The following is an 18,258-nucleotide window of genomic DNA, read 5'->3' on the forward strand; positions in this document are numbered from 1 at the left end:
GATAGCTGAGAAGCACAAAGACTGTACTTTAGTATGTTGAGCACATTCCTTGCTTGTCATAACTGAAGATTTGCTACGGTAACATTTGCTACTTCTGTAATTGCTAATCAGAACAGAGAACACATAGATCGTTTATGTAGAAACAAAGATGAAACAAAATTAATCTCAATATTTCAGGCCAGTTTTATACATCATAAAGAAATAAATGGAAATCCATTTTTCATTACTATCAAAAGCCACCTTTTTTCCCTACAAAACTTGCTACCAGCTTCAAAGAGCTTTGTATTTGTTCTTTTTTAACCTTAATTTCAGAATTATCTTACTACTATGTGTTAAAAAGGAAGGAATAAAGTATTTTGACTAAACAGTAGCCAGTTTCATTGAATTTATCATTGATCAATAATAAGTGTGTTCATGTAAGACATCAGTATGATAACGATTACCAGTATTGTAAGAACTAGCACATATTCAGAAACACTGCTATGACTGCATTTTGCATTCAATCGCTTTGCCAGATCCTCTCATGCAAAATATTATCTCACTTATTTTAGTAACCCAGTTGTATGGTTTTTTTTTATGTCTGACTAGGCATGTGTTTTTATCATTATCATTTTTATTACTTAGTGCAACTACAACTACTCACCTTTGTAGTAGCTATACTATTTACAAAGCTGATTTGCTGAAATCCTTTCTCACTTAAAGTTAGGCACACATCCCATCGTTCATTCACGACTTCATGAATAACTTTGAGTGCAACTCCAGTTTCATCCAGCTTGTCCTTTACGTAAAGATCTACGTAACTGCGAAATCCATTTACCTATGAGTAATACAGATAACAATTACTATTATTCACATTAAATTCTCAATCTATTTAAAATAATTTGAAAGAGGCTCTTACAGGTAACTTCTTCCCATTCAACATAACTTTGACTCCTTTGCATGACCCAGCCAAATCATATGCTCTTCTTGTCATGAGGGACACAATATCCTTGTCAAGTTTTTCCATTTTAAATTTAGATAGATCTGGTTGGAATGTAATGCATGTGTAGTCGTCACCTTCAAAATGCTTAATCTTGGGTTCAGAAGTCTTCATCATATTGTTCATCCAAGTCTTTGGAAACAAAACATTTTAGATATTAGTTTAAATATAAGATGCTAACCGCCCCTTTGTTCCATTTTCTGGCTGTGCTAGGCTACGATAGCTATACACAACTAGAATTTCATGGGTACCTTTTAGAAGTTTCCCCTGCTAAAATATTATGGATAAAATTAATTGCTTTACCAAGATTTGCAGAAGCATTGGTGACAGCAGATTTGTGGTTTCTGTAAATACAAAGGGATCATTTACATCCATAGACATGACTCAAATGTAAATACAGCCCACCACAAAACTAACTGATGAACAAGTGAATCAGCTACATGGTCTTTACTGCCTCTACTACACGCTTCTGTAGAGAGGCTTACTAGTCCCCATAAGAAGGTCATTGGTCTCTGACACAGTAATTTTGTGGCTGTGCTTTTTATTAAATTGCATTTAAGCAGTTAGTATAAAATATTACATTTTTAAAGAGACAGATAAATCATTAAAATGTACTATTTTTTGTCAGTAACATGACAGAACAACTAGAAATTGCCTTGGGAAAAAAAATAAAAATAAAAAAATTTAAAAAAAGTAGCCATTAACTGTGAAAGATTCCTAAGCTGAAAAACTTCTGTAATTGTCCAAACTTCTTCAAACATTTATAAGGGTAGCCAGCTCAAAACCAGATAGCGTAAATCAGGTAACGGGCAATCCTTGGATCTCATGCTGACAATCATAATTATGAGCAATAGGTTCATGTGCAGTATTTCTGTACCAAAGTACAGCTACGCCAATGCAATTCATAAAAATTCTTTTCTGTGATGCTATATAAAATGATCTAGATAATTGTTTTAATGTTTATGCAACTAATAGAATTCTTTTCTGACAGAGCATACAATAACTAAAAGATGTTTCAATTAAGCGTTCTTTTTCACCTGCATGTGGATAAATCTGTTTTAACAGCAGAAACTTTTCATGTTTAGTCACCCAATACTCCCAATAAAAACATTACTTAGAGAAAACAAAACAACCCTCCCATCCCCCCCCCCAAAAAAAACCACAAAACCAAAACAAAACACTGTACTAAATTCTAGTTTGCAAAAATACCAATTTAACTGACTGAACTGATCTTGCCTGCATCACCTATATGTCCTTTACATTTCAATGTTTATGATTCACTTTATGAAATATAAAAAAGTGCTAAATTTGAATGCTAAATTTGAATGCTATTGCTACACAAAAGAGAAAAAAATTGAGACTATTTCTGTACCTGCTTGAAGCTGTGTTTGTATTCCTTGCAAGCAGTTTCAACTGTAAACTTTGTACTAAATATGTTACAAAGTTTTGCGCCATAGCCATTACGACCACCTGAAAAAATGCAACACAGTATGTTTCTATAGCAGAACTTCATTTATGATACACAGAGAGTATGTGAATGAAGTAAAATGATCCTAAGTAAGATAAAAATTGGGCCAGATGTCAACAATTATCAAAGGTTGCCAGAGTTACAGTTTCACACCACCTAGAATCTGGTAGAACTGATTCTGCCTCAAGGAGCCCTTTGCTCTTCCCTCATTTGATCTAGAAGTTACCTGCTGAAAGACAAGTAACCTCAACATCCCAAGACACCTGAAAACTAACACACGTACAGAGACAACTCATTCCACAACCACATGCTCACTAGCTCTGACAGAAGAGAAGCAAGGGGAATGGAAGTTCAGAGATAAAGAAGTTAGGTCACCTCTTCCTGGCAACAATTCACAGTCAAGCCCCATTAATTGACTGAAATCAGGCTTTATTTCCCTGGAAACTCAGAGGAATTTCTAACACGCTATATTAATGTTCAAATAAAATCAATTCATTGCTGTACGCTCTCTGAAAAGAAATTTCTAAAGTCATCACAGTATGGCCTAACACATATTTAGCCCATATTGTGATGGCTTCAGGTAGGATAAAACAGAACTCTCATTCATGATCTAAATTATGGTTACTTCATAATTAGAATAATAAATCATATGTTAGTTTATTAAAATTATTTCCTTCATTTCAGCAGCATAAACATTTTAATGCTTGCATATGGTATAATTATTTTTTTTTTAATGGGTAATGATTACTGACTTTAAATATGTAAATGTAAAATTTTATGTAAATATTATTATAAAAAAAAATACTTTATTCTAACAAAGAACTCTGGTAATGGTGACTAAGTGATCATTTATTATGAAAAAGAGTAGAAAAAGTAAAAGGAGAAAGTGCACAGATGAACAAACTCAGTTCACTGAACAAAACCAAGTTAAATTGTCTTGCCTGTAACTTTTTTCTCATCATCATCGTAGTTGCTAGATGTTAACAGCTGCCCAAAGATTAAAGCAGGAACATAAACTTTTTCTACTTTGTGTTCCACAACTGGTATACCCTTCCCGTTATTCCATATGCTGATAATGTTTGATTCCCTATAAAATAGGAAAGACATAAAGCCAATTAATGTAATCCTAAAAAAAGGCTCCTTGCAAACATTCTACACACTTCAACAACTGCATAAACTACAATTAAATATCACATTCTTATTATCCCTATTCACAGTTCTAACAATTTTAATTATAAAAATCAGTTCTTTATGCTTAGTACATGTCTAAGGAGAAGCATGACTGCCCACACATGACAGCACTTTATCATTAAAATAGTCCCCCCAGATTTCTTTGAACAGCATTCACAATCAACATGATCTCCAACAGATGAGATTCAAAGTTTTGGGACAGAACTACACTTAAGTTAGAGATATAGCTTTATAGCTTTCACAGAAGTCCACTCGGACAAAACCAAGTTATCTTCTATTTAAAACTTCTCCACTAATGATAACAACGGTAATTGCATCAATACCAAAATTCCTCAAAATCTGGCACTGTTAACACTTGTAGTTTCTTATATTATTATATCAGAGAGTTCAAAATCAGGATAGACCACAAGTATACCACTAACATTTCACTCCTCCTTCATGACAAAAGCAACTTTGTCTATAGAAACTGATACTGCACTGAAAACCTAAAGAACAATGGCTTCTCAGCATATTCATCCTACGGATTATGTGTGGAAATTAGGTCTCCAAAATATTAATTACTCATTTAAATGTATCTGAAAAGATACACCACGGGAATCCAATCACTAAGTGTTTAACTAATTCTAATTACGACGTATCTCTTCATTTCAAATATTGAATTAGGAAAAACAGTGGTAATGGTAGTAATGACATATCTGTAATCTTTCAGTGCGATACAGCTAACATAAACATAACTTTATCCTTGTGCTAAACATACAAGTTCAGGGGGTACAACGTTACGTTACAGAATCTTAAGGTTGGTATTTATGATTTATATGTAACCTTGCTGCTTACAGTTATGTACTGGCAAGCTTTCATATAATCATGGATTTTATAATCTTCTAAGTTTCATTCAACCAAACAGCAGGATTGTGGTTTTGGAAAGCAAATTGCTATCAATTTATAATGGTAGCAATTACTGCTAATCACTTTTAATCTTAAAAACCTTTTAATCTTAAAATATGAAGCCAGTGGAAATAATTTCCAAACGATTATTTTTGGTGTTTTTTTTTTTTTTAAATCTATTTTCATTTAGGAAAATCATTTGTACAAATCAAAACTACAGTAGCCCAGGCAGGGAAGTAAATGACAGCACGCTTCTACTTACGGATCAATGGATATTTTAATACAGGTCATATTCTTGTCCCTCTGCTTATTGTCAGCGGCATTTACTATGAAAAAAGTGACAAATCAACACTTTCTAGTAACAATAATTAATTGTTTGATTTGTAAAATACACACATTCCACCAGAAGTTACAAGGCTCCAGGTATTTATTAATCAGGTAACTTTTTATATGCTTTCTATGTTATTCCTGGCATCAGAAAATAAGATCAAGCATCTATAATTTTTTTTTTTTTTAATTACTAATTCTATTTCTAGCACTTAAACTGCAACAGAAATACATAAGTATTTTGTGAGCTTGTTCCTCTGCTATTCTTGACATACTGAGCACTTTATTCATCTTTCACTGCAATTCTTTGGATACTTAACACACATACTATGCCATATATATTAAAAATCCTAGGAAATGGTATGCATGATCAGACACAACATTTTAACAGTAAAATCCAGTCCCAATGAAGTCGCATCCATTAAGAAGTGTTTTGATACCAGCAAGTTTTCTCTAAAGTTTTTGTGAGACTTATAACTACTCTCATTTTACACAATTTAGGACCAAAAGAATAACTGGAGGTTAATATTTGATTACAATTTAATTAATTTTACTGCAAAGTATGCTAACTACAAACAATAGATATTAGAAAACATTACAATAATATTCAACATTTGTCTTATCACTCACAAAACAGACCAAAATAAAACCTTGTAACAGCAAGGGATATGAAGAGGAATCTAGTAAACATAAGGTATCTTAATAAGCTGTAAGGATTTATATATATTATCAGATATTTTGAATGACTTCTAAAAAATATTACAAGCATTTCATTTAAAAGCATGCACAGCTACAGTCCAGTTTTCACCATGTTATTACACTGACCCTAGCTCTCAAACCATATTCTGAATGGCACACATAAAGAAACAATAAGCCATACAGTACTACAATAATGACACGATAGCAATTTTCCTTTTCAATGGGACAACATGAAACTGTGAAAAGCCTGCAAATTCCATTTATGGGACAGAAAAATGAGTGATGAAAGTTTTTAGTCTCATATTTCTCTCATTAGGGAATGAGTGAAAAAACAAACAACTAAAATCCTTTTCCAACTGGACAAGATACTGCCTTGAAAACAGCAATAGTGTAAACCACAGTTTTAGATATGTTCTGAACCCAATGAAGGTCATGATAAAATTTCCACTGATTTCAATAGCCTCAAAGTTCATGGTGTTTGCCTGCCAACCCTTACGCTTAACTTTGTAACAACTCATTAGTTGTTACAACTCATTATGAACAAAGTCAATTAACCTAAAGTTAGCAGTTCAGCAGACAGCACACTGCTCAGACATAGCATTACTCTACCACTGGTTCAATGTGTATCTGCCACAAAGAGAATATCATAAGCTGATTTATGAGATGATAATATAACTTAACTTTGATAACTTTCAGTTGTCTTTCAGAAAAATGGTCTTCTTTCATATGTTACACAGAACTGTTAGCCTGAACAACTTAGTAGATTAAAATATCTTGTGATGATATTGATCATCACAAAGAATGACCTAGGTTGGACATTTAGTTACAAGCTGTAATACCTTCTTGCAGGTTCAGCTGAAAACACTCTTTCCCTACACTAAACTGTTCTACAATGCTGGCATGCACTAAAACTTCCATGCACTGAATTTTAATGGAACTCTCAAGTCTGTGATTTAAATTTAGATTCAAATTAAAATGCTTTGAGAGTTCTCAGAATAATGTATACTTTATAATGCTAAAACATTGTTATACGTACCAAGGATTTCATCAAAGATCTTGTATAAGCCAGGGACAAAGGTAACCTCTCTGCAATTCATTCCGACATCTTCATCATAAACCCACATTAACTACATGTTAAAAAATAGAAGATATAAATATATGCTCTCCTGGTCTCAAAACAAAAATACTCATACTTAATATTTCAGCAAATAAAATCGGTATTTTTTAACTCTATCACTGTGCTATAATTTTAGCTGATACGAAAGTAATAAGCTAGACTTCACAGAAAGATGAAAAAAAGCCCAGGGAATGCGTCAGTTAAGATATACCAGGAGTTGTAACTTTTTCTACAACACCCTATCTTCATAAGTTATGCTTAGACCCACTTACAGACACACATTCACATTCTTCCCATTCACCTTTTAACTTTAAGTTAAAGAGACAGTATTTCCTCTTCTCAGAACCTTGCCATTTACCAACTAGATCAGAACATTACAACACACACAAAGAACTCTTGACTAAAACCAGAAACAAAAAGGATAAAGCTAAAGCACACAGCTCTAACAAAGTTCATGGCACGTAACATAAACCCCTACATCATCCACTAGAAATCTAGTGTGCTTTTCAAAATTTTATATAAAATCAAACCTCCACTTGAAAGCCCAGCAATAGAAACATTTACATTAACAAAGCAAAAAGAATAAATCCTGTAGATTTCAACAAAAACACATGCTAAATACCAACACTGAAAAACAATCATATACACATGCAAAAACAGTGGATTCTAGGATTAGTTAACTGAAGAAATGGTAGAAGTTAATGATAAAATGGGTACTGGTAACAAACCCACATGCTCTCCAACAGCCATAAATTTCTGACCATAACTGTAATAATTTATCCTGCACAAAATAATACCTCTATCTAGACACAGTATTTAGCTTTATTCTAAATTTATCAGATTTATTTCCATTTTTTTATCCATTGAATTTAGTCTTCAGCCGTATTTTTCACATAAAATGGTTCTATGCTAATTCTACCATTTTATTTTGAGTTCACACAACTAAAATTATTCACAAAGCAGCACCGTGCTCTTTAATTTTCTTCATAATTTCCATGTACCATACAGCTATTGTGATTCTTCCTTTTTCAAGGGAACTGATAGGTGTAATCTAAATGGTAATGTAAGGCCTGAGATTCACCTACTAGATGCACTATTACAAATGCTTTTAAACACTGAAATATATTGATCTAATTCACCTATATCCCACATAAATGCTGCAGTCTATAAGTAGCAATGCAAACACAAGCAATTAACTGGAGAATAAGCAGAGACAGTTATTGTGATTGTTGTACTGGTCCAACAGTTTATTATTCAGACTGTAGTATGAGGGACTTTCAGAATCAAACACTAGGAGAAGGTAGCAAATAAAACAGACTCTCCAATGTACACTCTGGCTTTCACTTCTGATAGCTGCTTTTAAGAAATACATGTTCAAGCTTTCCCAAAAGAGACATACAAGGAAGGTACCTCATAAAAGTGCTTCATTTGATGGAAATGTAAATGTTTTTTATTTTGTTTCGTTTTTAAATATATCATATAACATACAATTGAGCAGTCAAGGATGGTTTTTTTAAGGCTTGCTTCCCTCAACCATGGACAATGGGGAGGAAGCGTATCTCACAAATACAGGAAATGATTCTATCCAAACAGAATTGTATCAGTAAAATTAAAGGTTGCCCCCAAAACACATCTGTGTGTTTATCACCATTTACTGGCCACTAAGTATTCAGAGTCCCTCTGGTGACTTACACATATATTGTTTCCATGCACAAGTCCTTTAACTTAGAAATATTAGCAGTCATAGCTTATGAAATTTAACACCAAAATTCTCCAAACAACCTTTCTTTCCTCCTTCACTACCTTACTGGTAGTCAAATAAGAAGTGAAGCTTCTTCCAACAGGTAGTCTCTTTCCCTTCCCACTGTCCTCACTATCTACTTTCTGCTACCTGGTTCTAAGCTTCTCTTTGCATGGTGGAATGGTTCTGCTGTTTAGCCCTTGACTAATGAGTCAAATTCAGCTCATAAAACCACCAAAAAAGTTGTGGATGCCTCCTTCCTGGAAGTGTTCGTGGTTGTGCTGCATGAGGCTTTGGGCAGCCTAATCTACTGAAAGATGTCCCTGCCCTTGTCAAGTGGATGGGGCCAAGCTCTCTACAATGGTGCCCAATAACAGGACAAGGGGAAATAGGAACTGAAACATAGTTCTATCTGAACATGAAAAAAAATCTCCTGTACTTAAAGGATTACATAGCATTGCAACAAACTGCCTAGAAAGGTTGCAGTCTTGTCTGGATATATTCAAAATTCGCCTGGATGCTTTAACCTACTGTAGGGAACCTGTGTTAGTGGGGCAGTTAGGCTCGAAGATCTCCAGAGGTCCCTTCCAACCTCTACAATTCTCTGATTCTGAAGAAGCAATATTAGAAGCCTCTTATGGGAATCTCTGCAAACTCATTCTGAGACTAGAACCACCAATTTTGGAAGCAATACAGTTTCAGGACCTATTTTAATGGGAGTAACAACTACTACATGAAAAGAACTATGGGAAAACAAGGACATTTCAAGTTGCTCAGAACTGGAGTGGCAGTATAAATTCAGTGTTTGTCATGATTTCTTAGCTAAAGGATCTATTAAGCTATTGTAAACTCCTGGGAGGGCAACTGGACTAGATATCTTCCAAGTCCCTTTCAATCCAAACCGTTCCATGGCTCTTACACATGCAGACAAACATAATTACAGATCTTAACATGATAATTTTGAATGAATATTTTTAGTAGTAGTGGCAGTAATTTCCTCATTAAAATAACAGAAAATATGAAGACAATTAAGTTAATTAAACTTACCTGAGTTAAAGGTTCAACCGATCCAATGTAGGTGTCTGGACGGAGGAGGATATGTTCAAGCTGAGTCTTTTTCTGATAAACTCTCTCAACAGACATCTTCTTTGAAGTGTCATTTTTATTAACACTTTCTGATTCTTCCTTTTTTGAAGCATTGATTTGATTATCAAATAATGTCTAAAAAAAAAAAAAAAGACAACAATCAATCTGATTAATTCAACTTGCCAATCAAGTGCAAACAAATCCTGACAGATTTAAATTACAATCAAAGCTTGTCATATAATTTAAATGCTACATTTTTGTGTGCATTAAGATCAAGCTATCTTCTCAAGAGAAATATGGTAATAGATTGTACTGCAGTTTCTTAACAAATTGACACATCTTCTAACTTCTGTTACTTACTAACGCTATATTTAAAAAGATACTCAGCTTGCTCAGATTAAACATTTTTAACATCCATTTTGTGCATACCTGTTTTCCCAAACCACTAAGTACTCTTCAGAACAGTGACAGTGAAATTACTCCTTTACACGTTGTTTGGACAACGTATTCCGTAGAGCTTAAGAAACACTAACAATGCCTTCCCTACGGCTTCTCACTTCTCACCTGCTACAATCTACATTACCCTTCTAAATAAAATAGCCTTATTATGCAGGGATGCAAGTATCAGAAGTTTGCAGCACTGCCTATTTCCAGACCAAGCCTTTTAGCCTGTGCTGTACTCTGAAAAAGAAAACCAACTCTGAATCCCTGAATCTGTCTTGAATTGGCATTTTTAGAACACAAATGTTGTTTAGATATTTGATCTGGAATGGACTGCCCAGGGAGGTGGGGGAATCACCGACCCTGGGGGTGTTCAAGGAAAGACTGGATGTTGTGTTGAGGGACATGGTTTAGTAGGAGCTATTGGGAATAGGTGAACGGTTGGACTGGGTGATCTTTTAGGTCTTTTCCAACCTTAGTGATTCTATGATTCTATGATTCTATGATTCTATGACATGCTCTCCCCCACAGTCTTGATCGCCCAATCAGTGATGAAGATGAGTGCATGCAGTGAAAGGCTGCATACGTAGCCTACCTGGACTTTCATAAAGCCTTTGACTCTGTCAAGTAAAACAGTACAGTTTTGTTTGACAGTTTTCTGGAGAAGCTAGCAGCCCATGGCTTGGACACGTAAACTCTTCACGTGGTAAAAAAAAAGAAGGCTGGATGGCCAGACCCAGAGGGTGGGTACAAATGGAGTTAAATCCATCTGGCAACTGATCACAAGTAGTGCTGCTCAAGGGTCAGTATTGGGGCTGGTTCTGTTTAATATCATTACTGAAGATCTGTACAAAGGGATTGAGTACACCTTCAGTAAGTATGCAGACAACACTAAGCTGGGAAGAAGCAGTGATCTGCCTGAGGGTAAGAAGGCTCTATAAAGGGATCTGGATAGGTTGGATGTATGGGCTGAGGCCAACTGTACGAGTTTCAGCAAGACCAAGTGCTGGGCCCTACACTTTGGTCACAACAACCCCATGCAACATTACACGTTTGCGACAGAGCATCTGGCAAGCTGTATGGAGGAAAAGGATCTGTGTACAGGTAGCCAAGAAGGTAAAAACATCCTAGTTTGTATCAGAAATAGCATAGTTAGCACCACTAGGGAGGAGTTTATCCCCCTCTAACTAGCACTGGTGAGGCTACAGCTCAAGTACTAAGTAGTTGTGAGGCCTCTCACTACAAGAAAGACACCAAAGCACTGGAGCACATCCAAAGAGGGGCAACAAAGCTGGTGCAGGGTCTGGAGCACTAATCTTATGAGGAGTGGCCAAGGGAACTGGGATTATTCAGTCTGAAGAAGAGAAGGTACAGGAGACACCATATCAGTTTCTCCAGCTATCTGAAAGGAGGTCATAGCAATATTGGGGTCAGCCTCTCCTCCCAGGTAACCATGGATAGGGATGAGAAGTAATGGCCTCAACTTTGCACCAGGGGAGATGCAGATTAGGAAAATTTATTCTAAGAAAGAGTGGTGAAGCACTGAAGCAGGCTGACCAGCAAAGTGATGAAGTCACTGCTCCTGAGGTTTTCAAGAAAAGAGTAGATGTGGCAGTGACAGACACAGCTTAGCAGGCATGGTGGTGATGTGTCAATGGTTGGACTAGATGATCTTAGGGGTCTTTTGTAACCTTAATGATTTTTGAGTCTATGATCCATGGACACATGTTCTACAGCCTTTTCTCACTGCTTTCCTTAGAAATGTATATAAATAAAAAAATCAAGCAAGTACTAAACTGTAGCATGGTGTATGGGAACTGCTGAGTGAACCTCTGATTGATCACCTGAGGTGAGCCATGAGTCAGCCAGAGGAGCACAGGTGAAGGCAATTCACTGTGCTGCTGGAAGGGGTGGAGCCAGGCTGCATCCCTCCTAGACCTATTTAAGAGCTGGCTACCAGAGGGGAAGGATCTCTTCTGGAGATCCCCTCTTTTGGTGTCTTCTGGTGAGCTCAGCTGAAGGGTAAGCTCTTCCACTTATTCTCTTTTTGTGATCGTTGTCTGCTTTGCCTTACTCTCTTGATTATATTGCGATTATAACATCTTGATATCTATTGATTATACACAATTATATTGTGATTATAACATCTTGGTTATACACATGGTAAACTGACAATATTTTATGCATGTTTTGGAATTGTCTCAGAAAGACTTCTGTATTCTGTCCTGTCTGAGAAACATTCATATTATTGGAGCTCCAAAAACACTTTTCAAAACAGCCCCAGCTGTTGTTTCAGGAGAATGTCCCTGAAATGAATTAAACAAGTATCACAAGGGGCTCAAGTCTTTTACTTTTTGATTTAAAAATTAGCTGATTTATTGTGGAAAAACATATATGTACACACACACGGATATATACATGACTTTCAGTGCCTGTTTCACTACCTTAACGTGGCCAATTTTCACTATGTTTCTTAAAGTGTTTGACTTTTCCATCATTCCTGTTACATACAGGACTTCAGAGAGTTTTTCAGCTACCCTCCAAGTTGGTTGTGAATATACACACCCATGTGCATGTAAGCCAGCAAGGTGACCATTCTTAATTACTTTGGAATGCAATAATTGCACTGTGCAACCTCCTTGCAGTTAAACTTCAAACATGGGATAGTGGTAACTCTACAGAAAAACATAACAGTCTCCATTGATAGCAGCTTCTGGTCATTTGACATCAGACAAAGCGTTAGCACAAGCATATTTTACTACGATGAATGCTTTCTCCAGTAGGATTTTAATGTTGGCATTGTTTCTCATTTAGAGTTTATTTAGCTATGAATTTTTCTAGCAGTATTCAAAAGCTACAGTCATTTTTTCCTTCTGCAATCCCGAGAATCAGAATCCAAGCAGCCTTTAATAGGCTATAGTTTAGCTACTTCCACTGCCTACTATCAATCTCAGAGCTCAGGTTCCGTTTTTGCATTTTCTTTCTTCATATTTTTCTTTTTTTGTTTTCTTGCAGTCCCTTTTGATGAAATTTTTACATATAACAGAACACAAATGACGCCACAGATTCTTTATTGCCTTTTTTGATGGAAACTGGGTTATGTGGTCTTTCTTTGTGTTTAAAAATTGTGTTCATCCATAAAATTCTGCTCTGGGCAAAAAGAGAAATGGCATTAGACTGAGACAATTAAAAATTATAGCATTTCCTTCATGAAAAAATCAGTTTATTATGCTAATCTCAGCATAGTAACAGATATTTACATAGGAAGACTCCAGAATGGTATATAATGTAGAGCTGGAAAGTTCAGAATAGGAGAAAAGGCAGAATAAAAGCTAGTATTTCCCCTGTACTAGTTCAAGAAGCATTCTGAATGTTGCATTTCATAGACAGAATACATCACCCTATAACAAAAAAAATCTCCCTATTGTGCCCATAACACAGTCTTCCTTGTTTTGTTCTGTTTTTTTTTTTTATGCCTTTAGCACAAGCTACTTCAGCTTCAACTGAGACCAAATGTTTCAAACATTCTTCCTTCTTTTCTTTCTTTCTTTTTTAAAACTAGGTGGCAAAAAGGACATTTAATCTACTCCAATAGAGGTGAACAAAAAAAGAGACATCACTATGTGAATGTATCTCCACCTGGGTTTTGCCTATTTGGCTTCAGCCTCCTAAAGCAACTACGTGCACTTGCAAGGATTGTTGTCCTGTAAGGGAAATGCAGCCTTGGCACATAACATTTTACAGAAGTACATGGCATGTGTCCCACATTCCCTTAAAGTGGAGAATTAGTGGGACAAGACAGTAAATTTTGAGTGTAATTAAGCTGTAAAACCTAGGGAGGTTAATTAAGTAATGGAATCCAGGGACGTCGATTTTCCGCCACTTACAGCTGGAAAAAAACAAACCAGCAACATAAAACAGAAACCAACAACAAACAAACAGTTCTTTTAAAACTGTATATGTATACATATAATATACATATTATATATATGCTATAACTCAAAAAAATTATAAATGCAATATGGTAATTGCCAGGTAGCTCTATGGATAACATACACTCACATGTAGTGTGGTGTTACACATACTAGATTTAATGGCCTCTTCTTGACTCAGAAAAATGCGCAATTAATACATTGGTACCTAAACATTTAGCAACCTGCCAAAGGAAAATTCTGACTGAGAATACCTCCCACCATGAAAAAACAAAGGCAGTGAGTTTCAAAAGAAACCACTCCCCTGCTGTGTTTAACAAATGCTCTGGCTCTCCTCCCAAGATGAAAACACAGAAGTAACAGTTTGCAGTTACCAGAGCAAATCTGCATAAAACATGGCATCCCATCAGCGGCATTAACTAAATCTCTCTATCGCATGCTCCCCGAAAGTAACTCAGGAAAGAGCACCCATTAACCTCATCCAGAACTAGTCACACTCCAGCCTACTAACAAGCTTGTTTACTTTGAATTCCTAATTTATTTCTTATACCTCCTCCTCCTCACAATTTGCTCTTGACTCTGAAAGCACCAGATTACACCAATGTTTATCATCATAATTCATTTACAGAATAACTTGCAACAGATTTCCCGCTTACAGAAAAGCACAACAGTTAATTGTTGCCAAAAATGAGAACTTCCTTTCTTCTCTCCTCTCTTGTTTCTTCAGGTAGTGGAACCAAAACCAGCCTAATAACAAACCTTCTCAAGGAGCAAACAATCTCCTTCCTTCCCATTTTTCATCCATTAGAAGCAAGCCATTGTCTGCTGGACCATTTTCCTGAGCAAGTTTGCAGGAGAACCAGACAAGTACTGATGCAAGGTAAAGAGCAGAATGGTAAGAATGGGATGATAAGAGAAAAAAGAAAATATGCTTTTCAGCGGGTATCATTTGATTGTTTGGCTGCAATACGAAACTGCTCTCTTAGAATTATACAGCTTCCTCCTCCTATTAAACAGCTAGACTAAATGAAAGAATAATTATTGCTATTTTAGAATTTATGTCCAATGTACTAGTAAACTAGATTTTAAGGAAAACTAAAGGAAAACTTCCATAAAATCTGAGAAGTGAAATAGAGCACTTTTGGGGGGGGGGGGGGGAAGAGGGGAAGCTCACTATAATTACTTCTGACCAGTAAACTATGTGTATTGTTCTAAATATGACTGCATTTCTACTAAGTTACTACAGCAACAGCTGTTTTATTTGGCACAGGTACATTCAGATCCTGATCTTTAATACTTACCTCTTAAAAAGCAAGTGTCTAACATCTTCTAAAGTCTAAGGACAATTTAACTAAATTTCACTTGTTTTTTCTGGGGGGGGGGGGGGGATATGAAATTTTCCCATAGACAAGCTCTATTTCAATACTGAATTCTGACAGTGTCCGCATAGGATCTAAAAACGTTAAACCTACAAATGCTTTGCTAACATACTGATCTTGTAAGAATCTGTTTTTTGAAGTAAGCTTCAGAGTCAAGGAGGGAAAAAACACTGGCCCTGACTCTCAAGGAAGAAAAAGTTTAACATGAAATAATTATTTCTAGACAAGACTGTGTTCCTACAGATTCTTTGAATTGCCGTACTTAAAACCAATGAATGAAGTAACTGTACGTTCTGCTGTAAAGCAGCACACTGAAATCCCTTCAAACTTCAAGGAAAAAAAAAAAAGCAATTCCTTCTAGTACATTTAATTTTGGTAAGCTAACTACAGTTTACTCATAAACCAATTTGGGAAGTTGCATGAACCACTCACACAAGCTTGACCCTGCATGCTCACTAAAATCTTGATTGCTGACATCAACAAGGCTCCACTGGTTTAATTCAGCGTGGAGAAGGTCCATTCCATCAGGAGGGACTATGTCCTTATTATTTAGCACACGCGTTTCTAAGCTGGCTTAATGCAAGTAGAGAGAGAGCTATTTTTTTTCAGTACTGCTGCTTCCCAGAAAAGACCTGTACAGTGGATGGTTCAGAAACCTGTTTGGTCCACTGTTTCATCAGCTAATTTAAACATATTTCCACCACTAGCCAAGAAATGAAAAAGAGGTACTGATAAAAGAACTTTCTTGGCACCTTTATAACTTCTTTATAACTCAGCCTTTCCTATATATTTGCCCTTTTTAATGCTTTACCACATCAGTTTAGCTGTACACCCCAAATCATAAGACAAAACATCAGGAAAACAAACGTGTGCACAAAGCTATGGCAAACTCCTAACGAGTCTCATGTCTCAAGACTTTCTCTAATGAACTTCCTCTCTCTAAACACTGCTCAGTACCACCAACTAGTGCAGCAAGACACACCTAATTGCTTTGTGGAACTGAATCACTATCAAGCTCATTCTAAATTTCTCGTCTGTACTTGTGTTGCACACGGTTCCACTGAGACAGAGCTCTCACCTAGATGCCCTTGTGCTGCAAGGCTTGAGTAAGCCCAACTAACACCAAATGTGAAGGCTTTTGCCTGTCAGCTTATTGTGAAGTAATGGAATCACTGGTACAAATCACCAGTCTGAGTGCTTTGAGAAATATTCCAAGACTCTACAGCTGCCTTCTAGCATCTCCAGTGAAGCTCAGACTTCCAGTTTCTCACAAATGACGATCCTCTGTTCAGGAGCTGACTCTGGTTTATAACTGCTCCTACAGAACCATTACATATCAAGTTAGCATGTTGCAAGAGCTTGATATTTTTTCTACTTTATCTTGGATTCTTTTGACTTATAGGCAAACAACTTTTCCAGTGTTATCTTATCTTACATCTCCTGTGATTCTGTCATGACAAAAACCAGTGTTTGTTGCTGTCTCTGAAGATTCCTCGCAGAGAAAGTTGTCGTGACTTTCTGGCACCTCACTAAGGCAGACATTTGTGCAGTTTTACATACATCTGTTCTTCTCACAACTGTTCGGTGTCTTAGATAAGGAATGCGATGCCTCAGCGTAGCCATGCCCACTCATTCTCAATTTTCATAAACCTTTCAAACACCTCCTAACTGAGGCAGCCTTTACACTAGCTGTGCTAAGTCTTTTTCTTGCTTGCTTAAAAAGAAAGTCAATTACTTAGAAGTGCATTCTAATAAATGCCCAGATTTATCACTTTCACAAAATACAAAAATTAAAAGTAGTGCCTTAATTCGATCTCAGTGGTGCAGTGCATTTATATGAAAATTGGAATTAAGACACAAACAGAATTTTAAAATAGCTTTATTAAATGAAACCAGATGAATCGATAGCACAGAAAAAGTTTAATAATGTGCTTCAGAAGGAAATTGTAATTTTAGGAGGATTCATTCCACAGGAGTAAAAGTATCTGTGATCACATTGAAGCTTTAAAACCAGTAGATCTGATCCTCAGGTAAGAGGGAGTCACACAACATAAAAAGCAAGTCTATCACTTCACTTCCGAGCAATTGCTCTGTTATGTTCATAAGAACACTTTCATCAGTTGCTTAATTTTAAATTATATTTTAAATGTTAGTATTTCTTTTTAGAAGTTCTGTGAAACCATTTTACGTACCTTGACCTAAAATTCACTTCATTTAAATTTGGGATATGAGCGCTAAAATACATTCTTCCAAAATACTTCAGTTTCCCTACACGTATTAAGAGGACACTGAAAAGTCTCCAAACACACAATTTTCATCAGAGGATCCTTCAAACGTTTAACCACGTTTACAGGTATATATTTTTGCTCAATTAGCTCCTGCAAATTCTCAAAACCCAGGTGGAGCAGAACAACATTGCCTTTGTGGATAACGTTCCAACAGACTTAATATTTTAAATTAGCCAATGAGAAAAATTGAGTTTTCTGTACCATTCAGCATTTCCAAGTTCTCTCTATATAATCCACATCAGTTTTGGCAGTATTGTTTTTTTTGTTGCCGTTCCTTTGTTTTTGTTACCTTCCTAAAGCAAAATCTATGACAGAAATCTTAGAACAGAAAGTGCTGTTACTGTACAGCCTTACACTTCACTAAATCAAGTGACTGCTGCTGCTAGCAGTGGCACTCTTGTCTCCAGACAGTGCGATTGAAGTGACAGGGGATTCCCCAGTCCTTCCAGACCAACAGCATCAGTAAGTTCAATGCTAAAAAAAAAAATACTTCTATGAACAGAATCTCTCATATCTATCAGTTATGTGATTCCCATTTACGTATTTAAGTTAATAGAAAAATAAATGTGTATTTGAAGATGGCTTTAGCATGTGAACACACAGTTTACAGGAGGTGAAAATCTATTTCTGGAAAATTAAAACTGTTTTTTGCAAATCTAATCTGCCTACCTTAGAATACTTTTATAGTCTGTTATTTAAAAGGTGAATTTATCCACCCTATTTAA

The 18,258-nt window shown here is 36.0% G+C and overlaps 1 protein-coding gene and 1 long non-coding RNA gene across 5 annotated transcripts in view; both read right to left on the reverse strand.

The window, feature by feature from the left end:
• The window catches only part of TOP2B (DNA topoisomerase II beta), a 57,902-nt gene that overhangs the window by 35,426 nt on the left and 4,218 nt on the right, over positions 1–18,258 (reverse strand). For all 4 annotated transcript variants that reach the window (XM_048951362.1, XM_048951361.1, XM_048951364.1 and 1 more), the window contains exons 2-8: positions 9,455–9,628; positions 6,586–6,676; positions 4,786–4,849; positions 3,389–3,534; positions 2,352–2,449; positions 899–1,111; positions 644–817 (exon numbers count right to left, since the gene is read on the reverse strand). In XM_048951362.1, coding sequence (XP_048807319.1) covers positions 644–817; positions 899–1,111; positions 2,352–2,449; positions 3,389–3,534; positions 4,786–4,849; positions 6,586–6,676; positions 9,455–9,628 — 960 coding nt within the window. The remainder of the gene's footprint in view (positions 1–643; positions 818–898; positions 1,112–2,351; positions 2,450–3,388; positions 3,535–4,785; positions 4,850–6,585; positions 6,677–9,454; positions 9,629–18,258) is intronic.
• On the reverse strand, positions 9,631–14,999 carry LOC125696118 (uncharacterized). The gene is made up of 2 exons (XR_007378193.1): positions 10,450–14,999; positions 9,631–10,257 (listed from the first exon to the last, which is right to left on the reverse strand). It is a non-coding gene; the product is annotated as an uncharacterized LOC125696118 (long non-coding RNA).

This window comes from Lagopus muta, chromosome 7, assembly GCF_023343835.1.
Source record: "Lagopus muta isolate bLagMut1 chromosome 7, bLagMut1 primary, whole genome shotgun sequence".
Classification (NCBI taxonomy): Eukaryota; Metazoa; Chordata; class Aves; order Galliformes; family Phasianidae; genus Lagopus; species Lagopus muta.